Here is an 18,673-nt window from a genome sequence, read left to right as displayed (position 1 = left end):
GTGATATGACTCAGGCTGTGGCAGTTAGTATCCAGCACCCATTAACATAGACAGAGGGAGAAAATCAGCAGCAACAAAAGGACAAGGCTCTGCTGGCTGACGCCGTCAGTGTCCAAATACATTTCTTTAAAGGTCCAGTGTGGAGGATTCAGGGGGATACACTGTTGTTGTTACCTCAGAATGAGACGTTTGTATCTACACAGGCAGCAGGTCCTCCTCTACAGAGATCACCATGTTGCACTGCCATGTTTCTACAGTAGAGATACTGATGTTTTCACGTTGGCCAAAGTAGTTAGCAGCCCCTCTACAATGAGCCAAACAGCATTGGAAAACCACTGTTTTGTAACATTAAAGGTCCTTATTGAGTGTTTCTACTGGTGTAAATCAGCTGGTCTGTTTGTTCTGGAGAGGAAGAGACCTCTGTGGATAATTCAGCTCCTCATAGTGGCCATTAATGGTATTGCAGCTAAAAAATCCCCTGCAGCCCAAAAAGCACTTTCCCCATAGACCACCATGATAAAGAGATGTCTGTAAAATGGTTCACAGGACACCTCGCACTGCAAACAAGATCAATAATGACCCTCTCTATCGTAGTTATTTTTATCCATGGAAGTTTTATATCTGTGAAACTTTCCTCAAGCCGAAAAAAGAGAGACAGCGAGATCCTCCCAGTGGCATTGGCAGGTAGTGGCACCGCAGTGGCAATCTGTGGCAGTCTGTAGCAATCTGTGGCATCTCCTGACACCTGCTCAGCAGTTCAGAAACGCCTCCCTTGACTCGCTGCCAATAAGGGCGGGGCCACTTTTCCTGGGAAAACCCACTGGTCCGTGTTGTTGTTAAGACAGTCACTCTGCTTTCCACTTCCGCCATGGAGTCATGATGAATACAAAATAAAAATTAAGGGAAAAATCAGCTACTTGTTTACACATTTTAATGTACAAAGTTTTGCACAGTTTCTCTTTGTTTTGCACTTGTTAATATTATCTAAATATATATTAATATCTGTTCCACTGCGTAAATGTGAATGTAAAATACTGTACATATTGTACTATTCTTATTCTTATATTTAATATTTTATATTTACCTGTGCTTATATTGTTCTTATTTTCTATATTTCCTTGGTTGTATTACTTGTTTTACATATCTAATATGAAATACAGTTATGAAAATATCTTAACATAACAGTTGCTACGCAGTGCCAAAGCCTGCCACAACCTGCCACATGATGCCACAACCTGCCACATTAAGCGTTTGATAACCAGTCAGAACCAGTTTAAACTGGCTTTGGTAGCAGTGCAGCAGTTTGACTAATCAACACATTTTGCTTTAACACTGCAGCGTTACAGGATGCAGTTTATTGTTGGGAGGATCAGTTGTGTCTTTAGTCATCCAGGAATTATACTTTACTTAAGACACGTAAATACTCTTTACTGTTTTTTAAGTTTTAGCCAGGTTGTAGCTAACACCACTGGGTGAGCTACATGCTATGCTTCATGAGCGCAGCTAACGTTAGCTTAGTCGTGAAAGCAGTTGAAGTTAGCAGAGATTAAATGTCCGTATTTGTTACCAGAGTAGTAATACCACCTGGTTGAAGACTTACTGTGATCAGCAGAAGGTAAATATCGTGTTTTATTTTTTTAATATGGTACAAATTCGATTAGCGGCGTTAGCATGCTGATATGAGGCGTTAGCTTTCAGTGGTGTGGTAGCGGTCCACATTAGAGGTGCTGTGTTTGGTGTAGCGAACACCTGAAGCTAAAACTCCCTCTGTGTGATAAAGTATATGAGCTGTTGGTGGATTAAAGAGACTGAGGAGACATTTGTCCTCATGAGACAGAAGACCATGAAACTGTCCATGGACCCTGTGAGGAGTAGATGTCTCCTGCCTGTTACAGCTTCCTCATCAACTGTTGTCTCCATCCAGACCTCGGTGTTGGACTGTTGCAGCGTCCAGCTTCTCCTCAACATTCCTCGTCTGTCCTCCATCTTCCCCTCCAGGCTGCAGGTAACATCCACAGGCGTGAGAACACACTAACATCACGTGTGTGTTTTATTTTGCCAGCTTGCATTAGCTTGGTGCAGCATAAATTTGTTTTAGGCCTTTAGCTGTCAAGCCAGGGACGTGTCAAACTTAATTCATGGTGTCATCTTAGGGATCTCAGTGATTTTACTTTTTGGAGAAGTGGTCACATGCAAGGGTGTGTTAATGAGCCCGTTCAGGTGAGTGTAAAGGCCAAAACACACCAGTGGCAATCGCTGCAGATCTCTCGTCTCTCTTTCTCCCAGCAGTTCTTCTTTATCTGAGGAATTTTTCATCACCTGAAAACTGCTGTAGGTAGGACTGACTTTATACATATGTATACACACACACACACACACACACAGACATCCCTGCAACTTGTGGGTCAGGATGTTTTGAAAATGTTCATTACTGATTCCAAAAGAATATTTAATACATGTACTGATATCAGTTATTTTAACACCTCATGATTATTAATCACATGCACAAGTTAAAGCAACAGAAAACACAACGATTTACAGAAAGATCAACAAAACTAAAAACTGCTTTTCACTGTAAATAAAATGTTAAAGTGAGTTCACAAAACAAGGCATAATAATAGAAAACACAGAGGCATTTGATCAAATCCAGTCTATATTAAGAAATAAAATCTTCAGAAAACACATTAAACAGAAAATAAAATGACACTTCATGAAACTAAATAATCCCAAAACAAAACACAAACAAGACATTAAACAAACATTATTACACTAACAATCACAAACCCAAACTTTTACATGGAAAACACACAACATTCAATAAAAACAAATTCCTTTCACATTAAACACTATTGATATATTATTTATGACATATCACTTACTGCAAAAGGTAAGTACATATTGTTCTTCATTTTGTCATTTGAAATGTTGAAACACATGCTGCCTTCACTTGAAGCTTGTTTGAGTATTTTCAACTGTATATTTCATGCTCACTATGTGCATTTGAGGCGTTGAAGTAATGAGAAAACTGAACAAACTGGACAAAAAAGGACCAATGTAAAGGTAAGTTCACGCAGTGATTGTACTCCTGAAGCAGTATAGCTAGATGTTTGTATCCAGGTGTTGTTAGCTAGGAGAAATTGAACATTGAAATGAGGTAGTCAGGTGTTTAATATGTAGGAAGTAGTAGGATAATAAGCCAGGAGGAATTATCTGGGTGTTTAGACAAGGTCTTTAAAGTCAGGTGGGACTTGTTAGTTTGATATGGTGTCGATAAATTCAGACTAGCATTAAGATTCATTACTGTGATAAATATAGGCTGTCAGACAATAGACTTTGTTATTTATTTTATTTTATCCACTTTGCTTCAACCGATCACCACCAAAATGGTATCATCTGTTCCTTGTCCCATTATCCACCTTTCTTGAACATTTCATCAAAATCCGTTTCCTAACTTTTTGAGTTATTTTGCAGACAAACAGAGTTCAGACTAGCATTAAGATTCATTACTGTGATAAATATAGGCTAGTTAGCTAGGTTTAGCATGTATATCAAGCCAGAAGGAGTTGTTAACTGAACAACTTAACGTGCTAAGTGTTAGACAGGGTACTTAGATAAGAAAATGTAGTGGTAGTTTAATATATATATATTTTCTTTAATTACTGTGTCTTGTTAATTAGCCTAGTTAGTTAGAGGCACTTAGCTAGGTGTAATGATTTGGGTGTAGTTAGCTGAGTTTCATGGCTCAGTTCACTGAGGATAACATCTAATTTTTGAGGAATTTGGATAGTGGTAGTACTGACTGACACACACACAAACACACTCCTTGTTGCACTTCTCTCATTAGATGGCGACAGACTAACTTTGGAGTGAAACTGTTTCGTACTGATTCAAAAAGAATACCTGAACTTACCCTCTGATACTTAATATTTTAATACTTTTTGGTGGTAAACACATTAATATGTGAACATAACAGGAAACATAACATCTTAGAAAAAAATCAACCAATCAGAAAACTGTCTCTCACTAATGTCAACAAAATGTAAGGTTGATTTTACAAAACAAAATACAACACACATAAACACATTTGTTAGATTTGTTAAATCCGATCAATATAAAGAAACTTAACATAAAAAACATAGTAAAACAGGATATAAAAAAGCACATAAAACCAGATAACCCCAACAATCAGGACAAAACAGGAACAAGAAATTAAGCGTTATTACAAAGCAACCCCAACATTTTAGGAATGAAATCAACAAAACATAAGAAGGCACCGAAGAGGCACCAACCGCTCAGTGCCTGTCATGGGCAGCCCACTCTGACATCTCTCACTTAGTGCATATATAGGTGCTGTTTGTGCGTGTGTGTGTGTGTAATTGACAACAGAGTGAAATTGAATTTCCTTAGGGATTAATAAAGTGGCAGGCTGTGGCATCATGTGGCATGATGTGGCATCATGTGGCAGGCTGTGGCATCATGTGGTATCATGTGGCAGGCTGTGGCATCATGTGACAGGCTGTGGCATCATGTGACAGGTTGTGGCATGATGTGACAGGCTGTGGCATCATGTGACAGGCTGTGGCATCATGTGGCATCATGTGGCAGGCTGTGGCATCATGTGGCATGATGTGGCATCATGTGGCAGGCTGTGGCATCATGTGGCATGATGTGGCATCATGTGGCATCATGTGGCATCATGTGGCAGGCTGTGGCATCATGTGACAGGCTGTGGCAGGCTGTGGCAGGCTGTGGCATCATGTGGCATCATGTGGCAGGCTGTGGCATCATGTGACAGGCTGTGGCAGGCTGTGGCATCATGTGGCATGATGTGGCATCATGTGGCAGGCTGTGGCATCATGTGGTATCATGTGGCAGGCTGTGGCATCATGTGACAGGCTGTGGCAGGCTGTGGCAGGCTGTGGCATTATGTGACAGGCTGTGGCAGGCTGTGGCAGGCTGTGGCATTATGTGACAGGCTGTGGCATCATGTGGCAGGCTGTGGCATTATGTGACAGGCTGTGGCAGGCTGTGGCAGGCTGTGGCAGGCTGTGGCATTATGTGACAGGCTGTGGCATCATGTGACAGGCTGTGGCATCATGTGGCATCATGTGGCAGGCTGTGGCATCATGTGGCATGATGTGGCATCATGTGGCAGGCTGTGGCATCATGTGGCATGATGTGGCATCATGTGGCAGGCTGTGGCATCATGTGGTATCATGTGGCAGGCTGTGGCATCATGTGACAGGCTGTGGCAGGCTGTGGCATGATGTGGCATCATGTGGCAGGCTGTGGCATCATGTGGTATCATGTGGCAGGCTGTGGCATCATGTGACAGGCTGTGGCAGGCTGTGGCAGGCTGTGGCATTATGTGACAGGCTGTGGCATCATGTGGCAGGCTGTGGCATTATGTGACAGGCTGTGGCATTATGTGACAGGCTGTGACAGGCTGTGGCAGGCTGTGACAGGCTGTGACAGGCTGTGACAGGCTGTGGCATTATGTGACAGGCTGTGACAGGCTGTGGCAGGCTGTGGCATTATGTGACAGGCTGTGGCATTATGTGACAGGCTGTGGCATCATGTGACAGGCTGTGGCATCATGTGGCAGGCTGTGGCATTATGTGACAGGCTGTGGCATTATGTGACAGGCTGTGGCAGGCTGTGGCAGGCTGTGGCATTATGTGACAGGCTGTGGCATCATGTGGCAGGCTGTGGCATTATGTGACAGGCTGTGGCAGGCTGTGGCAGGCTGTGGCAGGCTGTGGCATTATGTGACAGGCTGTGGCAGGCTGTGGCAGGCTGTGGCATTATGTGACAGGCTGTGGCAGGCTGTGGCAGGCTGTGGCATTATGTGACAGGCTGTGGCATCATGTGGCAGGCTGTGGCATCATGTGGCAGGCTGTGGCATTATGTGACAGGCTGTGGCATCATGTGGCAGGCTGTGGCATCATGTGGCAGGCTGTGGCATCATGTGACAGGCTGTGGCATCATGTGGCATCATGTGGCAGGCTGTGGCATGATGTGGCAGGCTGTGGCATTATGTGACAGGCTGTGGCATCATGTGGCATCATGTGACAGGTTGTGGCATCATGTGGCATCATGTGGCAGGTTGTGGCATCATGTGGCATCATGTGGCATCATGTGACAGGTTGTGGCATCATGTGGCATCATGTGACAGGTTGTGGCATCATGTGGCAGGCTGTGGCATCATGTGGCATCATGTGGCATCATGTGGCATCATGTGGCAGGCTGTGGCATCATGTGGCAGGCTGTGGCATCATGTGGCAGGCTGTGGCATGATGTGGCACGCTGTGGCATTATGTGACAGGCTGTGGCATCATGTGGCATCATGTGACAGGCTGTGGCATCATGTGGCATCATGTGACAGGTTGTGGCATCATGTGGCATGATGTGGCAGGCTGTGGCATTATGTGACAGGTTGTGGCATCATGTGGCATGATGTGGCAGGCTGTGGCATCATGTGACAGGCTGTGGCATTATGTGACAGGCTGTGGCATCATGTGGCATCATGTGACAGGCTGTGGCATCATGTGGCATCATGTGACAGGTTGTGGCATCATGTGGCATGATGTGGCAGGCTGTGGCATTATGTGACAGGTTGTGGCATCATGTGGCATCATGTGGCAGGCTGTGGCATCATGTGGCAGGTTGTGGCAGGCTGTGGCATCATGTGGCAGGTTGTGGCATCATGTGGCATCATGTGGCAGGCTGTGGCATCATGTGGCATCATGTGGCAGGTTGTGGCAGGCTTTGGCACTGCGTAGCAACTGTTATGTTAAGATATTTTCATAATTGTATTTCATATTAGATATGTAAAACAAGTAATACAACCAAGGAAATATAGAAAATAAGAACAATATAAGCACAGGTAAATATAAAATATTAAATATAAGAATAAGAATAGTACAATATGTACAGTATTTTACATTCACATTTACGCAGTGGAACAGATATTAATATATATTTAGATAATATTAACAAGTGCAAAACAAAGAGAAACTGTGCAAAACTTTGTACATTAAAATGTGTAAACAAGTAGCTGATTTTTCCCTTAATTTTTATTTTGTATTCATCATGACTCCATGGCGGAAGTGGAAAGCAGAGTGACTGTCTTAACAACAACACGGACCAGTGGGTTTTCCCAGGAAAAGTGGCCCCGCCCTTATTGGCAGCGAGTCAAGGGAGGCGTTTCTGAACTTCCGAGTGGGTGCCAGGAGATGCCACAGATTGCCACAGACTGCCACAGATTGCCACTGCGGTGCCACTACCTGCCAATGCCACTGGGAGGATCTCGGCGCTGTTGCGAAAAAAGCGAGTCAAATATCTGTGACATCAAAACAATGTAAAGTCTACAAGCCCAGTGGGAAATCATGGGGAAACAGTAACTTGTATAATCAGTCATACTGTGGAAGTAAACTGGGAAGCTAGACATTTGATAACTATCACATAAAACCTGATAATCCCAAAACAAAACACAAACAAGACTTGTCTTGTCTCAGTGTGGCTGGGACCAGCAGACCATTCTGGTTACACTGGTTATTTAAATTATTGTGGTGTATTTATAATGAACACTGTCGATCTGAAGCTCGAGTCATTTTGTTTTGGTTTTCACTGGTTCATCACTACTAGAGATTCATCTGTAGCCAGTATCTCACTGTCACTATCCTCATTCAGATTTTAAGAAGCTACAATTTATATTCAGCCTCAAAAAAAGTCTGAAAAGCTGAGAGTCAGAATTTAAGTACAGATAGTTGTTGCTATAGAAACGATACACCATCTTGTCTTGTATTGGTGTAAACTGGCAGTTTTTCAGGATGTTGCAGATCAGTGTGTTGCAAGATTCAACTTGTCTGGTTGCAAATTTTTCATCTGAACTGCACGAAGACAAGAAGAGACCACATCAGTCCAGGTCCCAGGTCTTTGCTCTGGCTTCCTGTTTGTCACAGAATTGATTTTATACTATTGTTGGTTTACAAAGCACTGCATTTTTCCTGATCTGCTGTCGTGTTGTGAAGCATTCAGACATCTCAGATAGTCTGGATCAGGTCTGCTTTATGACCTCAGTGTCCGAACTGAAACTGGAGAAGCAGCATTCAGTTTTTATGCTCCACAAATCTGGTAAAAAGAAAAAACTCCCAGAAAAGCTGATATATTTATTGTGTATGTGTACACAATATTGTATTGTATATTTTAAGTGTCTTTTTTTTAACTTGTCTGGTGTTTTATACCTTTACTTAATGCATGTCTATCTTATGGAAGGCACATTGAATTACCTTGTTGTTGAAAAGTGTTTTCGGAGATCTTGTTGTCACGTGATTTCAGAGAAATGGTCTGACTTCAAACTGTCAGAAAAACAGGAAGTGAAGGGAGGGAGGAGAGATCTCAGAGTTTGATACTCATAATAGGATATAAAATACACGTTAACTGAACCCCAAAAGGAAATTCATGTATAGCTGCAGCAACTCAGTGAAGAAGATAAATGATTACAACATGTGATGTAGTATGCACTACATGCTGACACTGCTGACAATGAACCCTTCTGACAGAATACAAGAACATCTTTACTGATGCAAACGTGTTTGTTTCTGTCCTCGTAACTTCAGATGGATTTACACCCTCTAATATAATCAAATCTTAAACAATAAGTACAATTCATTGACACATCAGCACAGAGGAACAGTTTCTATTGTACTCAAGAGTTTACTGCAGTCAGTAGAGTATGAGACTGTTTCTGTGAAACCACAGGGTCTCCACCCCTCTGCTGATATAAAAGCTGAGCACCTGTTCTCTCTGCCTCCTCAGTATCCGGGACCATTAACACAGGTAAGAAGACTTTAAGACAGTAATTATGACATACTTTAAAATGTTAAGATCAGGAGTTAATACCAGATAAAAGATGCATAATTATACACTATCTTGATGCATTTTTATGCACATAACTGATAATTGAACATACTATCTGACATTCATAAGTCATTCATATCTTATGTTAGAATGACATTTAAATGATAAGAGCTTTGAATTAACTAAGATTTGTTTTCAGTTAAGGTTTAATTCATAATCAAATCATTCTGAGAGCATGAGAGAGACTGAAGCTTAATTTAACACACTGACCATAAATTCTTGATTTTGAGATGGATGTTTTTTCTACAAGACAGAAAGACAATATTTCAGCAGTAACTGCAGCAGATCTTTGGAACAATTTTCACTCTGAACTCCCACATGTCCTGAAAGCGTCTGGACGTGTTACGAGCCACGTCAAACTGCTTTGATGCCTTTACTTCCACTTTGTTTCAATTTTGCTTTGAGTGCATTTGGTGATTAAAACATTTCGTTTATGTCTGTGTCTGTGTAGGGTAAAAACAAAATTATTATTAAAAAATAAAAAACTTAAACTTAATGTGACCAATGAGCTGGTAAATATTTGGGTTATGAAACTGACTGTGGTTGATTTTAAACTGTGTGTAGGAGGTGGACACAGGCTGAAGAACTGTGTTTCCACTCTTTAATCATGTCAGTTATGATACAGTATCTTATGACAACAGTACAGCTGACAGGACGTGTACGTTACTGACTTATTTTTCTTTCATCCAGAGAACTCATATGAAGGTGCTCCATCCTTATCCTCCTGTGAAACTGTTACCATGGCAACGTGAGTAATACTACTGTCTCTAATGCTGCATTCACTCTTGGAGCAACACAGCAACAGGCTGCAAGTCATTTTCAATAGAAGCTGGTGACATAAAGATACAAACTGACGTCTGACACTGCTGACGGTTGTGACGCGCAACAAATTGAAGTTGGGTTGACCTCAACTTTTTCAGCTCTCCAATGATGCAGTGACGTGTCAACCAATCATATGGTTTGTTTCTAAATGTGGTGCTATGTTATTTAGCTGACACAATGCCAGCTGTATGTGCATTGCGCTGCACACAGGGATGCAATGTGGCTGCAAAATGTGATGTTAAAATGGAGCTCAGACACTGATCAAAAGCACAGATATGTTGCTGACCAAATACAACCTTCAGATGATGTTCAGTGGAGGTGCTTTGTGGCAGGTAGCAGACACACACAACATTATTTGGTGATGAGGCTGTAAGTTTTAAATGCTGGACTTATCAACCTAATATCAGATACTGTGTAACTGCTCGGCCTGTAGATGATTAGTTTGTATATACTGTATAGACTCATAGGCTAAAAGGCTTTTACTAAAAGATCCCAGCAAGTACAGTCATTTTACTTATTTAATTCTATGTTTAGTGTTTTTTTTACTGTGTCTTTACTTTTCTACAGGAAAGTCTCATCCAAATATGACCACATCACCTGCAAAGTTCTGATCCGACCAGGATCTCCAAATGTTTACAGGCTGAAACCAAAGAAAGAGAATATTGGAACTCTGACAAGAAAGACTCTCAGTGAAAAGGATCCAAGCAAGTTAAACAAAACCATCTTGCTTGTGGGTGAAACAGGAGCAGGAAAATCTACTCTGATCAACACTCTGGTCAACTACACCATGGGAGTGAAGTGGGAGGACGATGTCTGGTTTCAGATCGTAGAGGACGAGAAGAAAAGTCAATCAGAAAGTCAGACATCAGATGTGACTGACTTTGAGGGTGAGGAGAAAAGTCAGTGTGAAAGTCAGACAACAGATGTGATCGTGTACGAGATCTTTGGTTTTGAAGGTCAAACTCTGCCCTACTCTCTGACCATCATCGATACTCCTGGATATGGAGACACCAGAGGAACTGAACATGATGTCATCGTCAGTGAAAGGTTATTAGACTTGTTCCGCTCAGATGATGGAGTTCATGAGATTGATGCAGTGGGTCTGGTGATGAAAGCAAGTGAGAATCGACTGAGTGACCGACTGAGGTACATCTTTGATTCAGTGATGTCTCTATTTGGAAAAAACATGGAGAAGAACATTGTTGCCCTCATCACACACTCAAATGGTGTAACACCTGAAAATGTCTTCAAAGCTCTTGAGGCTGCAAACATTAAATGTGCCAAAGATGACGAGAATGAGCCAGTTCATTTTATGTTTGATAACTGCCAGAGCACACAGAAAACAAAGAAAAATAATGTTGCTCTGAAAAATGCATGGAGCTTAACAGAGGACCAAATGTGTCAATTTACTGATTTCCTGCAAAACACTTCACGTCAGAACCTGAGAACAACTGTTGAGGTGTTGAATAGACGCATCAGACTGACGGCCTGCATCCACAACCTGCAAGAGAGAATTGAGTTTATTGAACTGAAACAGAGTGAAATCCAGCAGACTCAGGAAGCTCTGAAGAAATATGAACAAGAGATGAAGAACAATGAAGAGTTCACTGTAGAAGTTTATGAGTCCTACAAAGATAAAGAACCTGTCAGTGAGAGGAGATGGTGGGCATTTGGGTTAAATTATGGAGGAGCTGTCTGCTGCACTGTCTGCAAGGAGAACTGTCACTATCCATGCACAGTGGCCTGGTATCCAAAACACTGTGAGGTCATGGAAAAAAAATGCACTGTATGTAAAGGCAAGTGTTCTCTATGGCTACGGCCATGGGCTCATGAGAAAAAATTATACTGCACTGTCTGTACCGGGAAATGTCCTGCATCAGTTCATGTGAAAGAAAAGTGGAAGTATGTGAGCAAGACAAGAAAAGTTCAGATGACCAAACAAGACATGAAAGATAAGTATGAAAAGGGTAAAGCAGGCTGTGAGGAGTCAACAAGCCTTCTGGAAACTCTTCAGAAGAACATCGAGGAACTTGAGAAAGGAAAAGATCAGTGGCTGGAAGAAGCGCTCCAGCATGTTGAGAGTCTGGAGCAGCTCGCCCTGAATGTGAAGTCACTGTCCACTTTTGTCTATTTGGACTTCCTGATTGAGAAGATGAAGGAGAAAGGAGACACAGAGAAGGTCACGAGACTGGAAAAGATGAAAGATGAAATGGATAAAAATGAAGGAATCAAAGCAGCGCTGTCGTACCGGTTTGGTAGATTAACAGCAGCTGGTAAAGCAGCAGTGAAGCAAGTTGTAGATGAACAGAAAGATAATGGGGGGTCAGCTGTGTAGAAAACACAGTATACAATATTGGTGAAATGTGTTTCATTCTGTATATATTAAGTGTGATGTTGATGTAATAACTACATAAGAACATTCAAATGTAATCACCTTTTAAATATCAGATGTGTAATTCCTCAAACAGCGCCCTCTGTGGTATTTAATGGCTGTTTTTTTTGTTCTTCCAGTTTAACTTCACTGTACAGATTAGAAAACTGTTTGGATCAACAGCTCTGGTTTTAAATGGAGTGAGGACGCCCCCTGCTGTTTGATGTTGAGTACAGCAGCTCCCCTCCTCTATCTTTAAACAAGACATTTATTTTTCTTTAGTTTCTTTGTGTAGGTTCATTGTTTTAAGGTTTTCTAATGTGTTTTTCAGTCAGTACAAGGCTGTGATTCATTCTGATGTTGACAGAAGTCTCATTAAACTGGTGGTGGGACAGTAACACAACACTGAGACATATATGATATAAACTGTACTGAACATATAAAGTAGTTAACCATGATGTTTCCTTCTCATGTTAATCAGTTTGTACAGAGGATGTCACAGAATTTAGACACAATGTCTGATGTATTTACATTTGATTTATATTCTGATCAATGTTATTATATACTATATATCCTGGTGTGTTGATGTGTATTCATGCACATCTATATATCCTGGTGTGTTGATGTGTATTCATGCTTGAGATGACTAGCTAAAATATTTCAGATGACACAGCTCATTTATGTTATACTGTGTCTTTAACAAGCCATATTATCAGTGATTGATATATATTCTGATGTTCTACATGAAATCGTCCTGACTGGAGCCGTTTTCTGTGAATCATTAATAAAACCTCTGCTTGATGAAGTCAGTTTGCTCTGAGTTTATTCTGTTTGATTATACGACTTAATTATATTGACCTGCTCCTTGCCTCAGTGACATAGATACAATCATGTGGTAAAACCAGAGACACTAGAAACACCCATAGTTTAAATCAAACACTTGTATTTTTGCTCCCATTTTTCACAGGTTAAAGTTAAAGATTTTTTTAATTCCCTCAATAGATATTTGTCTCTTAAACTGTGGTCACAAATGTATTAAAGTCTGTTTTCGTGAGCACGTCTCCTTTTCCAAGATAATCCATCCACCTGACAGGTGTAGCTTCTCAAGATGCTGATTAAACAGCATCATTACTACACAGGTGTGTCTTGGGATGGTCACAATAAAAGGACACTTTAAAATGTGACATTTGATCTTTACAAAAAGACATATATTAGTATTTCACAGGACTAGTGCTACAGAAATACATTTTTGGGTCCTAAAGAATCAGTCAGTGTCTGCTGTGACATCATTCTGCCTCACGCAGTGCGACACTTCTCCTTCACATAGAGCTGATCAGGTTGTTGATTGATTGTTGGTCCACTCCTCTTCAGTGGCTGTGTGAAGTTTCTGGATATTGGCAGGAAGTGGAACACGCTGTAGTACACGCTGATCCAGAGCATCCCAAACCTGCTCAATGGGTGGCGTCTGGTGAGTCTGCAGGACGTGTAGCAGGGTTAATGATGCCACTTGCCATTACTTGCTCCTGGTTGTCATCACCAGTAATTATATGGTTTTAATTATTTGATTTCTATCAGTCCTGGTTATTTCCATCTAATATCAGTTTTCCACTGGGACTAGTGTGAAGTTTTAAATGAGTGCCGTCTGCTGGGCCTCTGCACACTGGCAGGGTGAGCCCCACAGATTAGCCCCTGCAAACTGGAGCAGGACACCCCGCTTATTGTTGCCAGTCTGCAGTCTGACCCCATGGTGAGTCACATTTCTGATAAGCTCTCTGAAAATGCTTAGAACACTATGTTTTCAGGTTGAGCTGTCACAGTGTTTCAGAAGGCAGTGGTGTAAGGTAGTTAGGACAGGTCCCAGTGCACGCTAGCTACTAGTTACAAGGTGCACACACACACACCACTGGCAACTGTTTATACAAGATCCAGATGAATCTAATTCAGGCTTTGCTTCTTTTTCCTCCTGTTGGTTTCTCTCTCGTCTTTCTTACTGCAGCTTCTATGTTTAAAAGACACGACTGCTCACTGGACCTGTAGATGCGCTCAGCTTTTCAATCTTGACAGATTTTGCGCCTAAACTAACTACCAGATATCGTCTCATCTCGTCACATGATCAAAGAGACTTGACATTAGGCAACATCAACATACGAATGTTACCCAGCAATCATCACTGCATACCTGATATGATCTCATGATCTTAACATCAAAGATCACAAGAAATTATTCATTTAATTCAATAGTTTTTAATATATATAATTTAGTTAGAGTTTTTATAGTTCATGTAGAATTAGCATTAAATTCTGACATACTTCTACTATTGAACTCAAAGAAAGGAAAGAAAACTCATGATAGAGTTGGGCTTACATGAACATTGATCATCTTGTTACAATACAATGTTCTCCTGGGAAACTTTTGGTCCAGAAATTGATGAAGATGCCTCTTGATGTGCTCCACCCACCTGAACACCTCTGCAGGTGGAGTATCTCTCCTCATGGCAGCAGCACTCCCTGATGACACTTGTCTTTATCTGGACACATTTTCCCCACAAATACAACATGCTAACGTTATTAGCACAAGCCTATGGCATTTTACATTGTATAAATTAGCCTAGCAGCTAGCAGAGATTTCCTCTGCTCATATTTCAGTCAGGATAAATCACACACAGTGTGTGGAGGCTTTATTGTCTTCACAATTTATTGTTTCTTATCTGTGAAATTAAAGTAAATCAAAGCTTTGTTTCCACTGAGAGAAATGGTTTCAGCTTACAGAGACAGACAGGAGGTCTGCGTTACTGTGACGTGGCGTTTCATTTCTGGGGAGGTGCATGTCAGCCTACGGCGTAGGTACGGCGTCAATTTGACACAGAGGTATAAATACTGCTTAACTGATGCTGTTCAAATCGATCGCTGACTGATCGTCCTCTGCAGTCTCCAGTTTTGGTGTCTGAATTTCACAGATTCAATCTCGGCAAACAAGCAAAATTTGACTCTACTAAAAGAGAGACTCAACATCAGCGTAACCAAAACCACCAGGTATGTCACAGTGTGCTGACACACACTGGAGTACACTTAACATCACTGCAGCAAGGTGAGAAGTCAAACCACTGGAGGGCAGCAAAAACAAGATCTTCAGTTAAATTACTCTTTAAAGATTTTTTAAAGATTATTTTTTCGGGCTTTTTTGCCTTTAATGAATAGGACAGAGTGAAATGGGGTGAGAGAGAGAGAGCGGGGCGTGACATGCAGTAAATGGTCGCTAGCCAGAGTCAGCTCAATGATCATTGCATCGAGGCACGCTCTGTACATGGGGCGCCAGCACTACCCACTATGCTACCGACGCACCACTTTAAAGATTTTAATCAGAATTTGACACGTTGAATACAAACAACTTAATTATTTTTATTTGTGAACTCTATTAAATATCAACCACAGAGTGTAAATTCAGACAGATGGCTTTCAAAGTAAAACACATTAAGTTATATTTAAGTTTCAATATAAAGTATTTAGAAAGATTACAGTTTAACAACTATCAGTTGCCTCTTAGATTAAAATAGTTTGGTCATTGTTTGCCTCTAATTTAATTTGATTTCCTTTGTGTTTGAAAGTGATGTGATTATTATTTGTCTCATGTGCAGCTGTTGAGTCCTCAACGGTTTTTATTTCTGTTTTCTGTCCGAATGGTTCCAGATGTGCCATTTTTAAACCCTGTCACCTTGAAAATGTTTCTGTCACCCTCCATGAACTGTAAATATAAAACAAGACCAAGAGAAGTGACCTTTAAAGGACCATACCTGTGTTTTAGTTCAACTTTACATCACTGCTGAACTTTGTTTTAAAGTCAGAGAGTTTAAAAATGTCTTTGACCTTAAAGGAACAGTTCAACATTTAAATATATCTTCTTCTCATAGAGTCCGATGTTCAGATTGTCTCTACAGTAAATATGAAGCTACAGCAGCTGTTAGCCTAGCTTAGCATAAAGACTGGAAACAGATGGAAACAGTTAGCCTGGCTCTGTCCAAACGTACAGCCAGGAGCTGGTGGGTGGCCATGTGAGCACTGAGGTGTGCCTTTGAAAACCAGTCAGCACGTTTGAATCGTAGTAAATATGTTGAACTACATAAAACACAGGTCTGGCCGAGATCCTGCTGGCAGGTTCAGCTGAGCTTCAGCTCCTTTAAATAAACTTCATGACCTGAGAACAGTGAGTGTATGTGTACATATGTATGATATCTTTTTGTATTATATGGGCTAATTAATGATCCACAGACGGCGTTAAAGTGACTTTGTATTTATTGTGTTCCTGCAGCCTGGTAACTCTTCCTCACACTGTATGTTTCCTGATCTCAGTCATGTCTGATGGGACTGCTGATTCTGCTGATCAACTATTTTATGTTCTCAGTATATTTATTGATCTCAGCACAGAGTAGATATAACTTGTTGATCTTTGTTGTAGTGAATTATTAGGACAAAACAAGGTGGTGTGTTTGTTACTCTACTGCCTGTGTTGTGTCAATAAAAAGTGTAACAGACTGTGTGGTTCTGTGTGTTTTTGTTTTCCTTATCTTCAGTTACTCTCACTCACCATGCAAGTCATTTAAGTTTTGGAGGGTTAATGATTTACAGCTCAGGTGGACTCTGGAAACTATCAGGTGAGATCTGAGGAGGAGCACGTTCAGCATTCACTGAAGGCTCACCTTGTTAGGAGGCAGAGGTGGACTTTGGAGTCATGATTTCACAGTAATAGGGTCCCAACTCAGAAGCTGGGTTTAGCAGACAGTTCAGTCGTCCAGAGAAGGTAAACATCTCTCTGAGCGTCTGGAGTGGAGGTAATGTCGCTGACTTGCTATCATAGATTTACTTTGGAAATTCTGGTTTTGGAGGATTGAACAACTGTGGGACGCACAGAGGTGTAATTTTAGTGATCCTGCTTTGTTCAAAACCCACTTTGGAGTTCTGTGTGACTGAATTTTATCGCAGCATATGAGTCAATCTTGCACATGGACCTGAGCCTGATCAGACAGCTCGTGGATAGCTGTGGAGCTGCAGAGAGTTTGAACATTGAAGACTGAGTGTGCTCCAGCTCCTCCAGATAAACAGGTAAACATAAAACTAACAAAACAGGAAAATACTTTTCATCCAACAGAGAAGTCAAGTGAAAGAACACTTAAATCTGAGGCCAAAAACAATCCGCTGAAAACGGAATTGTTTCTCATTTTCGTTTTTAAAAAAAGTTCCGTTTTTAGACAGTAACATTTTGATACATGCCAGGCCAGTAGTTGGCAGTGTGACTTTGTAATGAAACACATGTGCTTCCTTCTACAGAGCGGCTAAAGTTTACCGTTTTGGGTTGAAATCGTTGTTGTATATGTAAAACAGACTGAGCCATGTTGACCGGCTGATCTGAGAGCAGGTCACTGAATTATTTTTAATGTCTTTGTTTATCTCCACAGGACTTGATGGACCACAGAATGTAAAACTTGTTCAACAGACCTTTAAAATGGCATCGAGAGTAAAAAGAAGAAGGTGGAGCATCGACCATCCTCCGGCTTTTTCAAATCTTACGAAAAAGTTTAAGTATGTATTGATTGATTCATTCATCAAAGTATTTGACAGAAAGAAACCAAGGATGAGAGGGATCGTATGTGGCCTTAAGAAGATCGCTGCTGAAGTTAAACGGATGAAGCAGAAACCGAAGAGTCTCAGAGTCACAGGCTTGGCCTCTGCAGCAGTTGGAGTTGTAGTAGTATCGGCTGCAGCTCTGTTCACTGGAACTTTCAGCTTCCCAATACTTGGAGCAGTAACAGTGTTTGTTGCTGCATGTGCTACTGCTGAAGTTTTCACCGAGAAACAGTTTACGCAACAGAAAAGAAGCAGAAAAATAGTGAAGGAGTTCCTGAAGATTGTTGAGTTACTGCGAAGTGAGCTGGAGGAAATAAAGAAGGCGTGTGAAGATCTGCAGAGGGAATCTGTCGGAGCTACAAAAGAAAAGATTGTGAGACTGAGAGACAACATTAACCAACTGTTGGATGATACTGCAAAACTCAGAACCTCTACAACCTCAGACTGTATTACAAGCATATCTGATCAGTTTAAGAAAACAGTTGGAGAGTTTGAAAAGATGAGGAGACAGCTAAAAGACATCAGAGAAAGTATAGACACTGAGAAATAAGTGGACTTGAATGATAAGAAATTTCTGTAATAGTCTGCTATAAATCCTCTGATACTTTGCAGCAACAAGATCCCGTTTATCTTTTGAATAAGACACCCTAATGAAGAACCAACATTGTTTTCCTCATGCCATTTTTTTTCATTTAGACGTGTGAGGTGAAGTTACTGATAATGGAGGATCAGAGTCTTCACTGTTAATGACTCCAGTTTGTAAAGAAAAACACTGAAACTCTGTATTCTACAAACTTGTGACTGACTTACAGCTGAAATCTGTGGATGTGATGTTTTTCAGACTTGTGTTACAGAGACATTAAGGTTTATATATGTTTTTATACAACAGTTAGTTCCGACCAAGCATTTTGATTGGACAGGAGGCACTCCATAGCCCCGT

At 41.1% G+C, this 18,673-nt stretch overlaps 1 protein-coding gene across 15 annotated transcripts in view; it reads left to right on the top strand.

Annotated features, from left to right (window-relative positions):
- The window catches only part of LOC125906049 (uncharacterized), a 181,656-nt gene that overhangs the window by 103,648 nt on the left and 59,335 nt on the right, over positions 1 to 18,673 (top strand). For 4 of the 15 annotated variants that reach the window (XR_007451740.1, XR_007451741.1, XR_007451742.1 and 1 more), the window contains one exon: positions 12,789 to 12,920. The exons of 3 other annotated variants lie outside the window; for them this stretch is intronic. Coding sequence is in view for 5 of the 12 variants with exons in the window: in XM_049604435.1 (XP_049460392.1) it covers positions 9,663 to 9,670; positions 10,312 to 10,890 (587 nt within the window). In the remaining 7 variants the exon portion in view is untranslated. Of the gene's footprint in view, positions 1 to 8,759; positions 8,842 to 9,294; positions 9,671 to 10,311; positions 12,411 to 12,788; positions 12,921 to 18,673 lie in introns of those variants that run through there. 8 more of the 15 variants (XR_007451746.1, XR_007451745.1, XR_007451744.1 and 5 more) reach the window with 6 other exon arrangements.

The sequence above is a fragment of the Epinephelus fuscoguttatus genome, linkage group LG18, assembly GCF_011397635.1.
Source record: "Epinephelus fuscoguttatus linkage group LG18, E.fuscoguttatus.final_Chr_v1".
Taxonomy (NCBI): Eukaryota; Metazoa; Chordata; class Actinopteri; order Perciformes; family Serranidae; genus Epinephelus; species Epinephelus fuscoguttatus.
This window is presented reverse-complemented; position numbering and strand designations above follow the sequence as displayed.